This window comes from Cervus canadensis, chromosome 5 (assembly GCF_019320065.1).
Source record: "Cervus canadensis isolate Bull #8, Minnesota chromosome 5, ASM1932006v1, whole genome shotgun sequence".
Lineage (NCBI taxonomy): Eukaryota > Metazoa > Chordata > Mammalia > Artiodactyla > Cervidae > Cervus > Cervus canadensis.
In genome coordinates, this window is record NC_057390.1 from 88,573,251 (window position 1) to 88,590,205 (window position 16,955).

Below are 16,955 nucleotides of genomic sequence, written 5' to 3' on the forward strand. Positions count from 1 at the left end.
GTGTGTATGCCCAGAAGTGGGATTGCTGGGTCATATGGAAGTTCTATTTCCAGTTTTTAAAGAAATCTCCACCCTGTTCTCCATAGTGGTTGTACTAGTTTGCATTCCCACCAACAGTGTAAGAGGGTTCCCTTTTCTCCACACCCTCTCCAGCATTTATTGCTTGTAGACTTTTGGATAGCAGCCATCCTGACTGGTGTGTAATGGTACCTCATTGTGGTTTTGATTTGCATTTCTCTGATAATGAGTGATGTTGAGCATCTTTTCATGTGTTTGTTAGCCATCTGTATGTCTTCTTTGGAGAAATGTCTGTTTAGTTCTTTGGCCCATTTTTTGATTGGGTCATTTATTTTTCTGGAATTGAGCTGCAGGAGTTGTTTGTATATTTTTGAGATTAATCCTTTGTCTGTTGCTTCATTTGCTATTATTTTCTCCCAATCTGAGGGCTGTCTTTTCACCTTGCTTATAGTTTCCTTTTGTGCAAAAGCTTTTAAGTTTCATTAGGTCCCATTTGTTTATTTTTGCTTTTATTTCCAATATTCTGGGAGGTGGGTCATAGAGGATCTGCTGTGATTTATGTCGGAGAGTGTTTTGCCTATGTTTTCCTCTAGGAGTTTTATAGTTTCTGGTCTTACATTTAGATCTTTAATCCATTTTGAGTTTATTGTTGTGTATGGTGTTAGAAAGTGTTCTAGTTTCATTCTTTTACAAGTGGTTGACCAGTTTCCCCAGTACCACTTGTGAAAGAGGTTGTCTTTTTTCCATTGTATATCCTTGTCTCCTTTGTCAAAGATAAGGTGTCCATAGGTTCGTGGATTTATCTCTGGGCTTTCTATTCTGTTCCATTGATCTATATTTCTGTCTTTGTGCCAGTACCATACTGTCTGATGACTGTGGCTTTGTAGTAGAGTCTGAAGTCAGGCAAGTTGATTTCTCCAGTTTCATTCTTCTTTCTCAAGATTACTTTGGCTATTCAAGGTTTTTTGTATTTCCATACAAATTGTGAAATTATTTGTTCTAGTTCTGTGAAAAATACCGTTGGTAGCTTAATAGGGATTGCGTTGAATCTATAGATTGCTTTGGGTAGTATAGCCATTTTGACAATATTGATTCTTCCAATCCATGAACATGGTATGTTTCTCCATCTGTTTGTGTCCTCTTTGATTTCTTTCATCAGTGTTTTATAGTTTTCTATGTATAGGTCTTTTGTTTCTTTAGGTAGATATACTCCTAAGTATTTTATTATTTTTGTTGTAATGGTGAATGGTATTGTTTCCTTAAATTCTCTTTGTTTTCTCATTGTTAGTGTATAGGAATGCAAGGAATTTCTGTGTGTTAATTTTATATCCTGCAACTTTACTATATTCATTGATAAGCTCTAGTAATTTTCTGGTAGAGTCTTTGGGGTTTTCTATGTAGAGGATCATGTCATCTGCAAACAGCGAGAGTTTCACTTCTTCTTTTCCTATCTGGATTCCTTTTACTTCTTTTTCTGCTCTGATTGCTGTGGCCAAAACTTCCAAAACTATGTTGAATAGTAGTGGTGAGAGTGGGCACCCTTGTCTTGTTCCTGATTTCAGGGGAAATGCTTTCAATTTTTCACCATTGAGGGTGATGCTTGCTGTGGGTTTGTCATATATAGCTTTTATTATGTTGAGGTATGTTCCTTCTATTCCTGCTTTCTGGAGAGTTTTAATCATAAATGGGTGTTGAATTTTCTCAAAGGCTTTCTCTGCATCTATTGAGATAATCATATGGTTTTTATCTTTCAATTTGTTAATGTGGTGTATTACATTGATTGATTTGCAGATATTAAAGAATCCTTGCATTCCTGGGATAAAGCCCACTTGGTCATGGTGTATGATTTTTTTAATATGTTGTTGGATTCTGTTTGCTAGAATTTTGTTAAGGATTTTTGCATCTATGTTCATCAGTGATATTGGCCTGTAGTTTTCTTTTTTTGTGGCATCTTTGGTTTTGGAATTAGGGTGATGGTGGCCTCATAGAATGAGTTTGGAAGTTTCCCTTCTTCTGCAATTTTCTGGAAAAGTTTGAGTAAGATAGGTGTTAGCTCTTCTCTAAATTTTTGGTAGAATTCAGCTGTGAAGCCATCTGGTCCTGGGCTTTTGTTTGCTGGAAGATTTTTGATTAGAGTTTCGATTTCCTTGCTTGTGATGGCTCTGTTAAGATCTTCTATTTCTTTCTGGTTCAGTTTTGGAAAGTTATACTTTTATAACAATTTGTCCATTTCTTCCAAGTTGTCCATTTTATTGGCATAGAGCTGCTGGTAGTAGTCTCTTATGATCCTTTGTATTTCAGTGTTTTCTGTTGTGATCTCTCCATTTTCATTTCTAATTTTGTTAATTTGGTTCTTCTCTCTTTGTTTCTTAATGAGTCTTGCTAATGGTTTGTCAATTTTGTTTATTTTTTCAAAAAACCAGCTTTTAGCTTTGTTGATTTTTGCTATGGTCTCTTTAGTTTCTTTTGCATTTATTTCTGCCCTAATTTTTAAGATTTCTTTCCTTCTGCTAACCCTGGGGTTCTTCATTTCTTCCTTCTCTAATTGCTTTAGGTGTAGAGTTAGGTTATTTATTTGACTTTTTTCTTGTTTCTTGATGTAAGCCTGTAATGCTATGAACCTTCCCCTTAGCACTGCTTTTACAGTGTCCCATAGGTTTTGGGTTGTTGTGTTTTCATTTTCATTCATTTCTATGGATATTTTGATTTCTTTTTTGATTTCTTCTATGATTTGTTGGTTATTCAGAGGCGTGTTATTTAGCCTCCATATGTTTGATTTTTTAACAATTTTTTTCCTGTAATTGAGATCTAATCTTACTGCACTGTGGTCAGAAAAGATGACTGGAATGATTTCAATTTTTTTGAATTTACCAAGAATTTACCAAGAATTATGGCCCAGGATGTGATCTCATCTCGAGAAGGTTCTGTGTGCACTTGAGAAAAAGGTGAAGTTGATTGTTTGGGGTGAAATGTCCTATAGATATCAATTAGGTCTAGCTGGTCCATTGTGTCATTTAAGGTTTGTGTTTCCTTGTTAATTTTCTGTTTAGTTGATCTATCCATAGTTGTGAGTGGGGTATTAAAGTCTCCCACTCTTATTGTGTTACTATCAATTTCCTCTTTCATACTCGTTAGCGTTTGCCTTACATATTGCGGTCCTCCTATGTTGGGTGCATATATATTTATAATTGTTATATCTTCTTCTTGGATTGATCATTTGATCATTATGTAGTGTCCTTCTTTGTCTCTTTTCATAGCCTTTATTTTAAAGTCTATTTTATCAGATATGAGTATTGCGACTCCTGCTTTCTTTTGATCTCCGTTTGCGTGAAATATTTTTTTCCAGCCCTTCACTTTTAGTCTGTAAGTGTCTCTTGTTTTGAGGTGGGTCTCTTGCAGACAGCATATATAGGGGTCTTGTTTTTGTATCCATTCAGCCAGTCTTTGTCTTTTGGTTGGGGCATTCAACCCATTTACATTTAAGGTAATTATTGATAGGTGTGGTCCCGTTGCCATTTACTTTGTTGTTTTGGGTTCACGTTTATACAATCTTTCTGTGTTTCCTGTCTAGAGAAGATCCTTTAGCATTTGTTGAAGAGCTGGTTTGGTGGTGCTGAATTCTCTCAGCTTTTGCTTGTCTGTAAAGCTTTTGAATTCTCCTTCATATCTGAATGAGATCCTTGCTGGGTTCAGTAATCTAGGTTGTAGGTTATTCTCTTTCATTACTTTAAGTATGTCCTGCCATTCCCTTCCGGCCTGAAGGGTTTCTATTGATAGACCAGCTGTTATCCTTATGGGAATCCCTTTGTGTGTTATTTGTTGTTTCTCCCTTGCTCCTTTTAATATTTGTTCTTTCTGTTTGATCTTTGTTAATTTGATTAATATGTGTCTTGGGGTGTTTCACCTTGGGTTTATCCTGTTTGGGACTCTCTGGGTTTCTTGGACTTGGGTGGCTATTTCCTTCCCCATTTTAGGGTTCAGCTATTACCTCCTCAAGGATTTTCTCATGGCCTTTCTTTTTGTCTTCTTCTGGGACTCCTATGAGTCGAATGTTGGGGCGTTTCACATTGTCCCAGAGGTCCCTGAGGTTGTCCTCTTTTCTTTTGATTCTTTTTTCTTTTTTCCTCTCTGCTTCATTTATTTCCACCATTTTATCTTCTACCTCACTTATCCTATCTTCTGTCTCCGTTATACTACTGTTGGTTCCCTCCAGAGTGTTTTTGATCTCATTTATTGCATTATTCATTTTTCATTGACTCTTTTTTATTTCTTCTAGGTCTTTATTAAATATTTCTTGCATCTTCTCAATCTATGTCTCCAGGCTATTTATCTGTAACTCCATTTTGTTTTCAAGATTTTGGATCATTTTTGTTATTATTATTCTAAATTCTTTTTCAGGTAGATTCCCTATCTCCTCCTCTTTTGTTTGACTTGGTGGGCATTTTTCATGTTCCTTTACCTGTTGGGTATTTCTCTGCCTTTTCATCTTGTTTAGGTTGCTGTGTCTGGAGCAGGCTTTCTGTATTCTGGAGGTCTGTGGTTCCTTTTTATTGTGGAAGTTTCACCCAGTGGGTGGGGTTTGACGATTGGCTTGTCGAGGTTTCCTGGTTAGGGAAGCTTGCGTCGGTGTTCTGGTGCTTGGAACTGGATTTCTTCTCTCTGGAGTGCAATGGAGTGCCCAGTAATGAGTTTTGAGATGGGTCTATGTGTTAGGTGTGACCTTGGGCAGCCTGTATGTTGATGTTCAGGGCTATGTTCCTGCGTTGCTGGAGAATTTGCGTGGTATGTCTTGTTCTAAAACTTATTGGCTCTTGGGTGGTGGTTGGTTTCAGTGTAGGTATAGAGGCTTTTGGACCATCTCTTATTACTTAATATTCCATGTAGTCAGGAGTTTTCTGGTGTTCTCAGGTTTTGGGCTTAAGTCTCCTGCCTCTGGATTTCAGTTTTATTCTTCCAGTAGTCTCAAGACTTCTCCTACTATACAGCACTGATAATAAAACTTCTAGGTTAATGGTGAAAAGATTCTCCCCCGTGAGGGACACCCAGAGAGGTTCACAGAGTTACATGAAGAAGAGGAGAGGGAGGAGGGAGATAGAGATGAGCAGGAGGAGAAAAAGGGCGACTGAAGAAGAGAGAGACAGATCTACGCAGTTGTCTGTTCCCAGAGTGTTCTCCGTAGCCCAGACACCCACAAAGATTCACAGAATTGGATTGGGAAGAGAAGGGGAAGGGAGGAAATAGAGATGTTCTGAGGTAGAAAAACGGAGAGTCAAGATTGTGAGAGAGTAATCAACACACTCCTGAATAAAAATGGGAACTGAATACTGGATTCTTAAATGTCCACAATTTATATCATATACTGAAAAACAAAGATTAAAAATCTAGAGTAGAGGTTAGACTCTTAATAATACAATATTAAAAACAAAAACCAAAACACAAAAAAATTTTAGAAATACATATGAATTTTGGTTTAAAAATAGGGCTTCTTTTTTTTTTTTTTGCAAGGTTATATTAATGAAAATGAAAATTAAGGAGTAGTAGAGGAGTAATAGAGGACTTTAAAAGGAAATAAGAGAAAAAGAAAAATAGAAAAAAGAAGAGAAAAAGTAAAAACAAAACAAAATTTTTCCTAATTAAAAAAATTGTAAAAATATATGAAAATGAAACTTAAGGAGTAATCGGGGAGTAATGGGGAATTTTAAAAGAAAACAAAAGAGAAAAAAGAAAAAAGAAAAAAAATTTTTTAATAAAAAAAAAAGTAAACATATATCTAGGAATTTCTCTGGAGCTGTTGCGGTCAGTGTGGGTTCGGTTCAGTTTCAGATAGCTCCTCGTTCCAGCTTACACTTCTCGATATCTACAGGCCCCTTCCGTTGTAGTCGGTGTTATGTACAGGGATTTTAATCTGTTGCACCCGTCCCTTCTGAAGCGGTTCGCTTTGTTTATTTGGCTTTTGTTTGCCGGTCTCTTCAGTGCCTAATTTCCGCCCTGACACAGGCGGGCAGAGGTGGTCTCTTATTCAGGTTGCTAGTTCCGTCGCGCTGCAGGGAGAGACTGGCGCTGCTTTCCCGTCTACGCTGCTCAGGCTCCCGGCTGCTCTGTATGGAATGGGCCCTGCGCTCCACGCGGTTCCAGCCCTCGGGTGTGCCACAAAAGCGCAGCCCAAGCAGCTCAGGCAGCCAGGAGCTTGACAGGTGCACTCTCCCCAGGTGCGGTGCGCCTTCTCCCCTCCATGGTCCCAGTCTCAGTTTCTGCCCATGCCAGTCGAGTGCGTGCGCCTTCTGCCCTCCGCGTCCCCAGCCCCAGTCCCTGCCTGCGCCAGTCAGGTGCCTGCACCCTGTGTTTAGCTGCGACCCTCCCGGCGGATGTCGACCATCCAGAATATCAGGAGGTCTTTGATTAGAAACTGGAGGCCTGTTTGCAGTGTGGTAGGGGATGCAGTCCTTGGGGCCGAGCCTGCCCCTTTCCCCTCCCCACTGCCTCCTGCCTCCGGCGGGGCTGGGCCGTCCGCAGCCTGAGAGCTCTTCTCTGGACTTGCGCAGACCCTTTGTTCTGCGAATGGCCGGCAGTGTGTTCGGGCCAGTTAGTTTACTCTCTCTCTCTTGCTATCCCACAGTTTAAGTTGGTAACTCACAAAAGCTCCCTCCGATTGTCCTCAGGGCACTCAGGCCCGGTCCTTACCCTAAACAATGCCGCTCGCTCCTCTCTGTTCCGCCACCAGCAATGCGGGCGTCTGGGGGTACTTTTCTGCTGGGAGTTGCTTTTAGGCATGTAATCTGTGGGTTTTATTTATTCTTCTCCGAGATTCAAAAACTTCCCCCAGACCCGCCAGTGAGAGGGTTTCCTGGTGTTTGGAAACTTCCTCTATTAAGACTCCCTTCCCGGGACGGATCTCCGTCCTTAGCTCTTTTGTCTCTCTTTTTATCTTTTATATTTTGTCCTACCTCCTTTCGAAGACAATGGGCTGCTTTTCTGGGCGCCTGATGACCTCAGCTAGCGATCAGAAGTTGTTTTGTGAAGTTTGCTCTGCGTTCAATTGTTCTTTCGATGAATTTATAGGGGAGAAAGTGGTCTCCCCGTCCTATTCCTCCACCATTTTGGCTCCTCCTTTGAAAACAATTTTTAAGCAAGAAAAGATTTTTTAAAAAGAAAAATAAGGAACTATAGAACTTCTCAGATTGTGGAAATTAGCTAAAAGGTACACCTCCTCTTCTTCCTTCTCTCCATTCTTTCCTCTTTCAAACATTTTCAAGGACATTCAACAGCTATAAATTAAGTAATTATTTTTAGCAATATGCAGAAATGTGAAAAGTTTTTGAGGATAATTCTCAACAAAAGAAAGAAATCTGTTCAGGAAATAGCTGTGGGAAAAGGCTTAATTTAAAGCAACATTTGGAAGAGATGAATCTTCATATGAGAGAGGAGAAATAGTGGTGAAGAGCATCATGATTGTAGACAGAGGCAGAGCCAATTAATGAACCATCATCAATGGATGTTAAATGTCCACAATAACCTTGTCTCCCAAGGGTTGACAATACTAACCCCCAGCAGCTTGGTTGTTTCCCAAGAATCACAGAAACTAGATTCCAGTGGAGCAGATTTCACACGTGTGTTCATCAAGAGGTTGCTGCCTGGAGACGCCTTCTGCCCACCAGCTTCCTCAGACCCTGATTCAGGTCTTTGTTTCTTAGGCTGTAGATAAAAGGATTGAGTGTGGAGGATAAAATCGTGTGGACAATTGTTGCCTTTCTTTCCCAGCCCCTCCAGAAGCTGACCTGCACCACATCTGTTCATCAGGTCAAATCTGCTTCTCACACAAAGCTCAGCTTCCTCATGTGTCTCCCATGAGCTTCTGGGCTGACTGACAAGGAGAGAAGCAGGATGGAGGAGGAGTTGATCTACTACAAAGGGATAACACGTTTCCCTTCCCTGACCTCAACACTTGGGCTCACTGCTGCTCTCCCAGCTCCAGATTACAGAAGGCAAAGATGCTCTGACTCAAGTGGGAGGACTCTCCTGATTGAGGAAGCCCAGCCAGCTTCTTATGAGTCTGAGGTCTGCTCTACTGGCCTCTGGGGCACTTGTTAGGCTGAGGGAGCTAAGGTGTGATGACCTCTCAGGGGAATTTGTCCTTGGAGAGGGAGTAGAAAGCAGGTAGAGAAAGCAGAATGGAAATCACAGCCAGTACTGCTGAATCCAAGGGGACAGGGGACCCCTGAGGCTTCCTGTTTAGATGTTGGGACTAACCTCAGAGCTTCTGAACCTCACTATGACATCTTAGGGTCATGCTTCAGTTTCCCCAACTATGGGTTATCAAGGGTAGAGACACATTTATCTGGGTGAGTATTTTAATTTTGGGGGATTCAGGTGTGGATCCAAGTGTAATCTAGATCCATTCAGTTTATAGATCAATAGGGGGAGGTTGCAGTTTTCAAAGGATTCAATGGGAGATCAATGGTGTGTATTTTCCCAGTGTCTGTGGAGGCACATGGAGTAGATTCTTTATGTGTGGGATTAGGTTAATATTAGTGTTTATTTAGGGCTTCCCAGATGGCACTAGTGGTAAAGAACTCACCTGCCAATGCAGGAGTTGTAAGAGATGTGAGTTTGATCCCTGAGTCGGGAAGATTCCCTGGAGGATGGCACAGCTATCCACGCCAGTATTCTTGCCTGGAGAATCCCATGGATAGAGGAACTTGGAGGGCTGTGGTCCAAAGGGTTGCAAAGAGTTGGACATAGCATGCACAGTGTATATTTAAAGCATAGGGTCAGGCAAAATTTATTGTTGTAACTAGCAAAGACATTTCAGAAAAAATATATTTCAGAGTTCAGTCTCAGAGCAGTATTTTGAGGTTAAGTGTTGAGGAAACAGATACCATTTATTAGCATGTGGGCCTGGCCACTTTGTAGTTAGTTGCTTTTTAGAAGTTACTTAGCCTCTATGAGTCTCAGTGTCATCATCTGAAAATGAGCATAACAGCTCTTTCTGACACCAAAACATGAGATAAAATTTCTTTTTGAGTATTTTGTTGTTGTTGTTTAGTTACTAAGTCATGTCCGACTCTGCGACCCCATGGACAGCAGCACACCAGACTTCTTTGTCCTTCACTATCTCTCGGTGTTTACTCAAATTCATGTCCGTTGAATTGGTGATGCCACCCCCACCATCTCATCCTCTGCCACCCTCTTCTCCTCCTGCCTTCGGTCTTTCCCAGAATCAGGGTCTTTCCCAATAAATCAGCTCTTCACATCAGGTGGCCAAAGTACTGGAGCTTCAGTATCAGTCCTTTCAGTGAATATTCAGGTGGTTTCCTTTGGGATTGACTGGTTTGATCTCCTTGCTAAGGGACTAAGGGACTCCTTGCTAAGTCTAAGGGACTCCCAAGAGTCTTCTCTAGCACCCCAAGTTGAAAGCATTAATTCTTCAGCATTCAACTTTCTTTATGGTACAACTCTCACATTTGTACACGCTGCTGCTGCTGCTGCTGCTACTGCTAAGTCACTTCAGTCATGTCCGACTCTGTGCGACCCCATAGACGGTAGCCCACCAGGTTCCGCCATCCCTGGGATTCTCCAGGCAAGAACACTGGAGTGGGTTGCCATTTCCTTCTCCAATTCGTGAAAGTGAAAAGTGAAAGTGAAGTCTCTCAGTCATTACTGGAAAAACCATAGCTTTAACTATATGGCCTTTTGTTGGCAAAATGATGTCTTTGCTTTTTAATATGCTGTCTAGGTTTGTCATATCTTTCCTTCCAAGGAGCAAGTGTCCTTTAATTTTATGGCTGCATCTACTGTCTGCAGTGATTCTGGATTCCAGGAAAGTAAAATCTGTTACTGCTTCCAAAATTCATCAATTCCCCTTCCATTTTAGTTCACTGGTTTGTAAGATATCAATGTTCATTGCTGCCAACTCCTCTTTGACCACGTCCAATTTACCTTGATTAGCGGACCTAACATTCCAGGTTCTTATGCAATTTTGCTCTTTATAGCACTGGACTTTACTTTTACCACCAGACACATCTGAGCACCAGAAACAACTGAGCGTTGTTTCCACTTTGGCCCAGCCACGTCATTCTTTCTGGAGCTATTAGTAGCTGCCCTCTGCTCTTCCCCAGTAGCATATTGGACAGCTTCCAACCTGGTGGGCTTATCTTTTGGTACCATATCTTTTTGCCTTTTCATACTGTTTATGGGTTTCTCGCAGCAAGCATACTAGAGTGGTTTGCCATTCCCTTCGTAGTGGACCATGTTTTGTCAGAACTCTCCCCTGTGACCCGTCTGTCTTGGGTGGACCTAACTGCTTGGCTCATAGCTTCACTCAAGCCCCTTCACCATGACAAGGCTGTGATCCATGAAGTGATTTTGAGTTTTATACTGAAAATATTGTGTATTATTGTAGACATCATCCACAGCAATGTTATAGGAAATGCAAAACATTTTGCTGCTGGTCAGAATAAAGCACTGTCTCACACAAAACATCTGTGTCTTCTTCTTTAGATTTGAATTTAAAGAATTTTAATCTACATATTAAGAATAAGTACTGCAGAGATAGAAAGCCCTGGGTTTCAGTCCTGCCTCTTGCACTTACTCTTCATGTGGTTTTCGTGTTTCTATTGTTTCTATTCATTCATCTAACAAGTAGCTCTTAATCAATTTCCAGCTTTATTGAGATGATTGACATAACATTGTGTAAGTTTAAGGTGTACAAGACAGTGATTTTATAGACTTATTTATTTACACATATTTACAGTGATTTTGACAGTAATGTTAGTTAACAACACATCCATAAACCCACATAGTTAAAACGTATTCATTTGTTTTAGTGAGAACCTTTAAATCTTCTCTCTCAGTAACTGTCTTTTTAAAAAAAAATTTTTTTAAACTGAGGTATAGTTGAAGTACAGTAGCATGTTTCAGGTGTACAACATAGTGCCTCAATTATTCTGCTATTGATTCTTTCTAGAGTATTTTCAATTTCAGTAATTGTGTTGTTCATCACTGTTTATGCTTCATTTCTTCTAGGCCCTAGTTAAATTGATAAATGATTCTTGCATTTTCTCCAATCTATTTTCGAGATTTTGGATCATCTTTACTATCATTACTCTGTATTCTTTTACCAGTAGTTGCCTTTTCCCTCTTTGCTTATTTAGTCTTGTGGGTTTTTACCTTGTTCCTTCATCTGCACGATATTTCTGCCTTTTCATTTTGTGAAAGAAGACAATTTTTTTCCTTCTTAAAAATAATTAAATTGATTAATTTTAATTGGAGGATAATTATGTTACAATATTGTGGTTTTTGCCATACACTGACATGAACCAGCCACAGGTGCACATGTGTCCCCCCATCCTGAATGCCCCCTCCCACCTCCCTCCCTACCCCATTCCTCTGGGTTGTCTCAGAGCACCGGCTTTGAGTGCCCTGCTTCATGCATCGGACTTGCACTTGTTATCTATTTTACATATGGTAATATCCATGTTTCAATGCTATCGTCTCAAATCATCCCATTCTTGTCTTCTCCCACAGAGTCCCAAAAGTCTGTTCTTTACATCTGTGTCTTTCTTGCTGCCTTGCATATAGGGTTGTCATTACCATCTTTCTAAATTCCATATATATGCATTAATACAGCGTACTGATGTTTCTCTTTCTGACTTACTTCACTCTGTATAATATGATCCAGGTTCATCCACCTCATTCATTTCAGTTCAATTCAGTGTCTCAGTCGTGTCTGACTCTTTGTGACCTCATGAACCGCAGCATGCCAGGGCTCCCTAGCCATCACCAACTCCCAGAGTTTACCCAAACTCATGTCCATTGAGTTGGTGATTCCATCCAACCATCTCATCCTCTGTCGTCCCATTCTTCTTCTGCCTTCTATCTTTCCCAGCATCAGGGTCTTTTCAAATGAATCAGCTCTTCGCATCAGGTAGCCAAAACTTTAGAGTTTCAGCTTCAGCATCAGTCCTTCCAATGATCATTCAGGACTGATTTCCTTTAGGATAGACTGGCTTGATCTCCTTGCAGTCCCAGGGAAGCTCAAGAGTATTCTCTAACACCACAGTTCAAAAGCATCAATTCTTCAGCGCTCAGCTTTCTTATGGTCCAACTTTCACACCCATATATGACTACTGGGAAAACCATAGCCTTGACTAGATGGACCTTTGTTGGCAAAGTAATGTCTCTGCTTTTTAATATGCTGTCTAAGTTGGTCATAACTTTCCTTCAAAAGACTAAGTGTCTTTTAATTTCATGGCTGCAGTCACCATCTTCAGTGATTTTGGAACCCAGAAAAATAAAGTCAGCCACTGTTTCTACTGTTTCCCCATCTATTTGCCATGAAGTGATGGGACCAGATGCCATGATCTTAGTTTTCTGAATGTTGAGCTTTAAGCCAAATTTTTCACACTCCTCTTTCACTTTCATCAAGAGGCTCTTTAGTTCTTCTTCACTTTCTGCCATAAGGGTGGTATCATCTGCATATCTGAGGTTATTGATATTTCTCCCAGCAATCTTGATTCCAGATTGTGCTTCATCCAGCCCAGCGTTTCTCATGATATACTCTGCATATAAGTTAAATAAGCAGGGTGACAATATACAGCCTTGACATACTCCTTTTCCTACTTGGAACCAGTCTGTTGTTCCATGTCCAGTTCTAACTGTTGCTTTCTGACCTGCCTATAGGTTTCTTAAGAGGCAGGTCAGGTGGTCTGGTATTCCCATCTCTTTCAGAATTTTCCACAATTTATTGTGATCCACACAGTCGAAGGCTTTGGCATAGTCAATAAAGCAGAAATATATGTTTTTCTGGAACTCTCTTGCTTTTTCGATGATCCAGTGGATGTTGGCAATTTGATCTCTGATTCCTCTGTCTTTTTTAAAACCAGCTTAAACATCTGGAAGTTCATGATTCATCTATTGCTGAAGCTTGGCTTGGAGAATTTTGAGCATTACTTTATTAGTGTGGAAGGTGAGTGCAGTTACACAGTAGTTTGAGCATTCTTTGGCATTGCCTTTCTTTGGGATTGGAATGAAAACTGACCTTTTCCAGTCCTGTGGCCACTGCTGAGTTTTCCAAATTTGCTGGCAGCACTTTCACAGCATCATCTTTCAGGATTTGAAATAGCTCAACTGGAATTCCATCACCTCCACTACCTTTGTTCGTAGTGATGCTTCCTAAGGCCCACTTGACTTCACATTCCAGGATGTCTGGCTCTAGGTGAGTGATCACACCATTGTAATTATCTGGGTCATGAAGATCTTTTTTTATACAGTTCTTTTGTGTATTCTTGCCACCTCTCCTTAATATCTCCTACTTCTGTTAGGTCCATACCATTTCTGGTCCATACCATTCCACCTCATTAGAACTGACTCAAATGTTATTCTTTTTTTTAGCTGAATAATATTCCATGGTGTATATGTTCCACAACTTCCTTATCCATTCATCTGCTGATGAACATCTAGGTTGCTTCCATGTCCTAGCTACTGTAAACAATGCTGCAATGAACACTGGGGGTACATGTGTCTGAAAGAAGACAATTTGATTGAAGAAAACTCACCTCAGAGTGTTGTTGAAAAAATTAAGATGACATGAAACAACCTTGCTCATTTTCCAGCAAACGTGTCTTCATTTCTGCCCTTTTCCCCTTAGCACTTCAGTATGCAAAAGTTTTGCCCAGCCATGCCTTTTGAATAGGATTTCCTTTCTGAGGTAGTGGGACCAAGTTTTACACTGTCCTGCCTGGGCAGGAATCTTCCTGAGTCCAGCATTTTCCCCATATGTCATTCAGCAGCCATCTTGCTTTGTAAACATAGTGATTCACAATTTTTAAGCATTATCCTCCATTTATAGTTATAAAATATTGGGTATACTACCTGTCTGAACAATATATCTTGTAGGTTATTTGTTTTCTACATAGTGGTTTTGTTACTCTTAATTTTCTACACCTATCTTGGTCCTCACCCCCTCTCTCCTCACTGCTAACCTATAGCTTCTTCTTTGTAACTGTGGGTCTGTTTCTTTTTTGTTACTTTCAATAATTTGTTTTATTTTTTATAATCACATATAAGTGATATCATACAGTATTTGTCTTTCTCTGAGTGTTTTCTTTTCCTTAGGGGAAATTGTTTTATTTAGTTTTCCTTTTTTATTCAATGAAAGATTCTTTTGAGTCTATCATGCTTTACAAATTTCAAAAGTTTCATGAACATGATTTCATATAATTCCATAATAACCCTTTAAAATCTTTATCTCTATATTTCTCCTCCCCAGTTCTCTCTCTCTACTGGTAGCTACTAGTTCTTTTGCTATATCTGTAAGTGTGCTTCTTTTTTGCTTCATTCACTAGTTTGTTGATTCTTTAGATTTCATAAATGGGTGATATCATACAGTATTATAAATTTACTGAATTCATTTATTAGTTCTAACAGTTTTTTGGTAGTTTCATTAGGATTTTCTATCTATTGTGTCTTGTCATCTGCAAACAGTGACAGTTTTACTTCTTTTGCAGTTTGAATTCCTTTTATTTCTTTTTCTTTTCTGACTGCTGTGGGAAGGACCTTTCAATACTATGTTGAATAAACGTGGAAAGACTGGGCATCCTTACATCAAGATCCATTATATCTTGTTTGTAATCTTCAAGGAAATGTTTTCTGCTTTTCATCACTGAGTGTGTGATTGTCTGTCAGTTTGCCATTGTTGTTGATGTTCAGTTGCTAAGTTGTGTCTGACTCTTTGCAATTCCATAGACTGCAGTGTGCCAGGCTTCCCTGTTCTTCACCACCTCTCAGAGTTTGCTCAAACTCATATCCATTGTGTAGATGATGCCATCCAACCATCTCATCCTCTGTCACCCCCGTCTCCTCCTGGCCTCAATGTTTCCCCATATATGGCCTTTATTATGTTGAGGTATGTTCCCTTTATACCCATCTTGTTTATAGTTTTTTAATCATAAATGAATGAGGACTTTTGTCAGAAGCTTTTTCTGGATATATTGAGATGTTCATATGGTTCTTATGCTTTATTTACTTTTTTTTTTCCAGCCTCTAAGTTTTTATTAACATGAGTTTCCAAAAACAAGCATCCATATTAGTGTGGGGAGTGAGGGTGGGAGAAGGGGGAAGGGCAGGAAGAAGGAATTCTGCTCTATTGGTAATAAAGCTCCAGGTTCATCCCATCGTGGATTTCATAGTCCCCCAGAGACACGTGGTCGTTAAAAATCGTGTACCACTTCTTCAGTACGATCTTGTTCCAACGGGTGCCAGTTTGGGCTGCGATCAGCTTCTTAAGGTCCCCGATGGTGTCATCCGTATTGCACTTAACGCGCACCTTCTTCCCCAGACAGTCGTTGCAAACAACCTCGATCATCCTGGCTCAAACAGCCTGGAAGAAGCAGACGCCACAACCTCCTCACACGACTGCTGAGCCCAGGCCAGAGTCGCCGCTTATGCTTTATTTTTAACATGAGACGCAGTATATGTGTATAACCAGTTGCTCCAACTTAACGTATTCAATGGAGCCTACTCTCCTCTTTAAATTATGTTAGCACTTTTTGCCAAAAATGAAATGATTATATTAATAAAGATTTATTTCTAGGTTTTCTATTCTTTACATTGCTGTATATATTTTTTCCTATATAAATGTTACACATACTAATTACTTCACCTTTGTAGTACATCTTGAAATTTTTTAATGTGTGTGCTCCTCCAACTTTGTGATTTTTCTTCAGGATTGTATGGGCTTCCTTGGTGGCTCAGATGGTAAGGAGACTGCCTGCAATGTAGGAGACCCAAGTTTGAGACCTGGGTCAGCAAGGTCCCCTGGAGAAGAAAGCCCCACTCCAGTATTCTTGCCTGGAAAATCCCAAGGATGGAGGAGACTGGTGGGTTACAGTCCATGGGGTTGCAAAGAGTTGGACACAACTGAGTGACTAACACTTCGTGGCTGATCCAGGCCATTCTCATTTCCATTCAGTTTTAGAATTGACTTATTTCCAAAGACAATGACCTTTACCCATACTTAGTGTATGCTGTATGGACTCAGAATCTGCTCCCCTAAAGCCAAGTCAGTGACACCATGGCTATATTTGGTATAGGGTATCTATAAACTGTGGTTAGGGGAGGTGATCACAAAGAACACCTTAGAACAATCTTTTGTTTTTCACCAAAAACACTTGATGCAGTAGAACAGTGAAATATGTCTTTAAAGTATCAGAAGTTTTGGTACCAAGAATAGTATATTCTATGAAATTGTGATTTAAATGAAGGAGACATGCAATGATGTTTTTCAGATTTGCAAGAAAGTTTTTTTTTTTTCAGCTGGTATTTTAGAAAGAAAGTCTTTCATCATTGCCCTGGTCATGTAATTTATTAATATTTCTAAATTCCATGTGATATAAATATTTATTTGAAGAAGTTCAGACATTACAAATATGTACCAAGAAGTGGAATTTCTCTCCCTCCTGTGAGGCTGTCACAGCTAATGCCATGACAAGCAGCCTAGATTAGGAGTAGGCCTGGTTTCCCGGGGTAACATAATTATTAAGCCACCTGGAGCCAGCCAATCAACATGTGTCTAGCAAGAAAAAGGGAACCTATCAGGGGAAAGCTGAAAGCCCCACGTTGGGCCAACAAAAATTGCCTTGCAACTGTGTAACCAATCCGCTTGTGCCAACTACCCGCTGTGTAACCAATCCACTTGCGCCAACTACCTGCTGCTTTTTTTGACCTAATAAATACCCGAGAGAACTGGGGCTCGGGGCCTTTCCGTCCTCACACCCTTGGTGAGGGCAGGAGGCCCTGGCTCGAGTCAGTAATAAATTCCCCTATTGCAAGTTGCATTGTTTCGAGGAGTCTTCTTTCCCGACTGGGGACTTGGACTACGGGCAGAACACCTCCCAGTCCTCTCCTCCCCTCACACTTCCATTTTTATTTCAGTGACTATA

The 16,955-nt window shown here is 40.2% G+C and overlaps 1 protein-coding gene across 1 annotated transcript; it reads right to left on the bottom strand.

Moving 5' to 3' along the window:
• Positions 1–15,051: 15,051 nt before the first annotated feature.
• LOC122442668 (ubiquitin-like protein 5) lies at positions 15,052–15,451 on the bottom strand. Its single transcript, XM_043470508.1, has one exon. It carries the CDS (start codon positions 15,377–15,379, stop codon positions 15,158–15,160), a length of 222 nt encoding a protein of 73 aa, XP_043326443.1. The 5' UTR covers positions 15,380–15,451; the 3' UTR covers positions 15,052–15,157.
• Between the last annotated feature and the right edge of the window lie 1,504 nt (positions 15,452–16,955).

Bases quoted from the DNA above. Each gene is read 5' to 3' on its own strand.
- LOC122442668 (XM_043470508.1), bottom strand. From the start codon at position 15,379: ATGATCGAGGTTGTTTGCAACGACTGTCTGGGGAAGAAGGTGCGCGTT.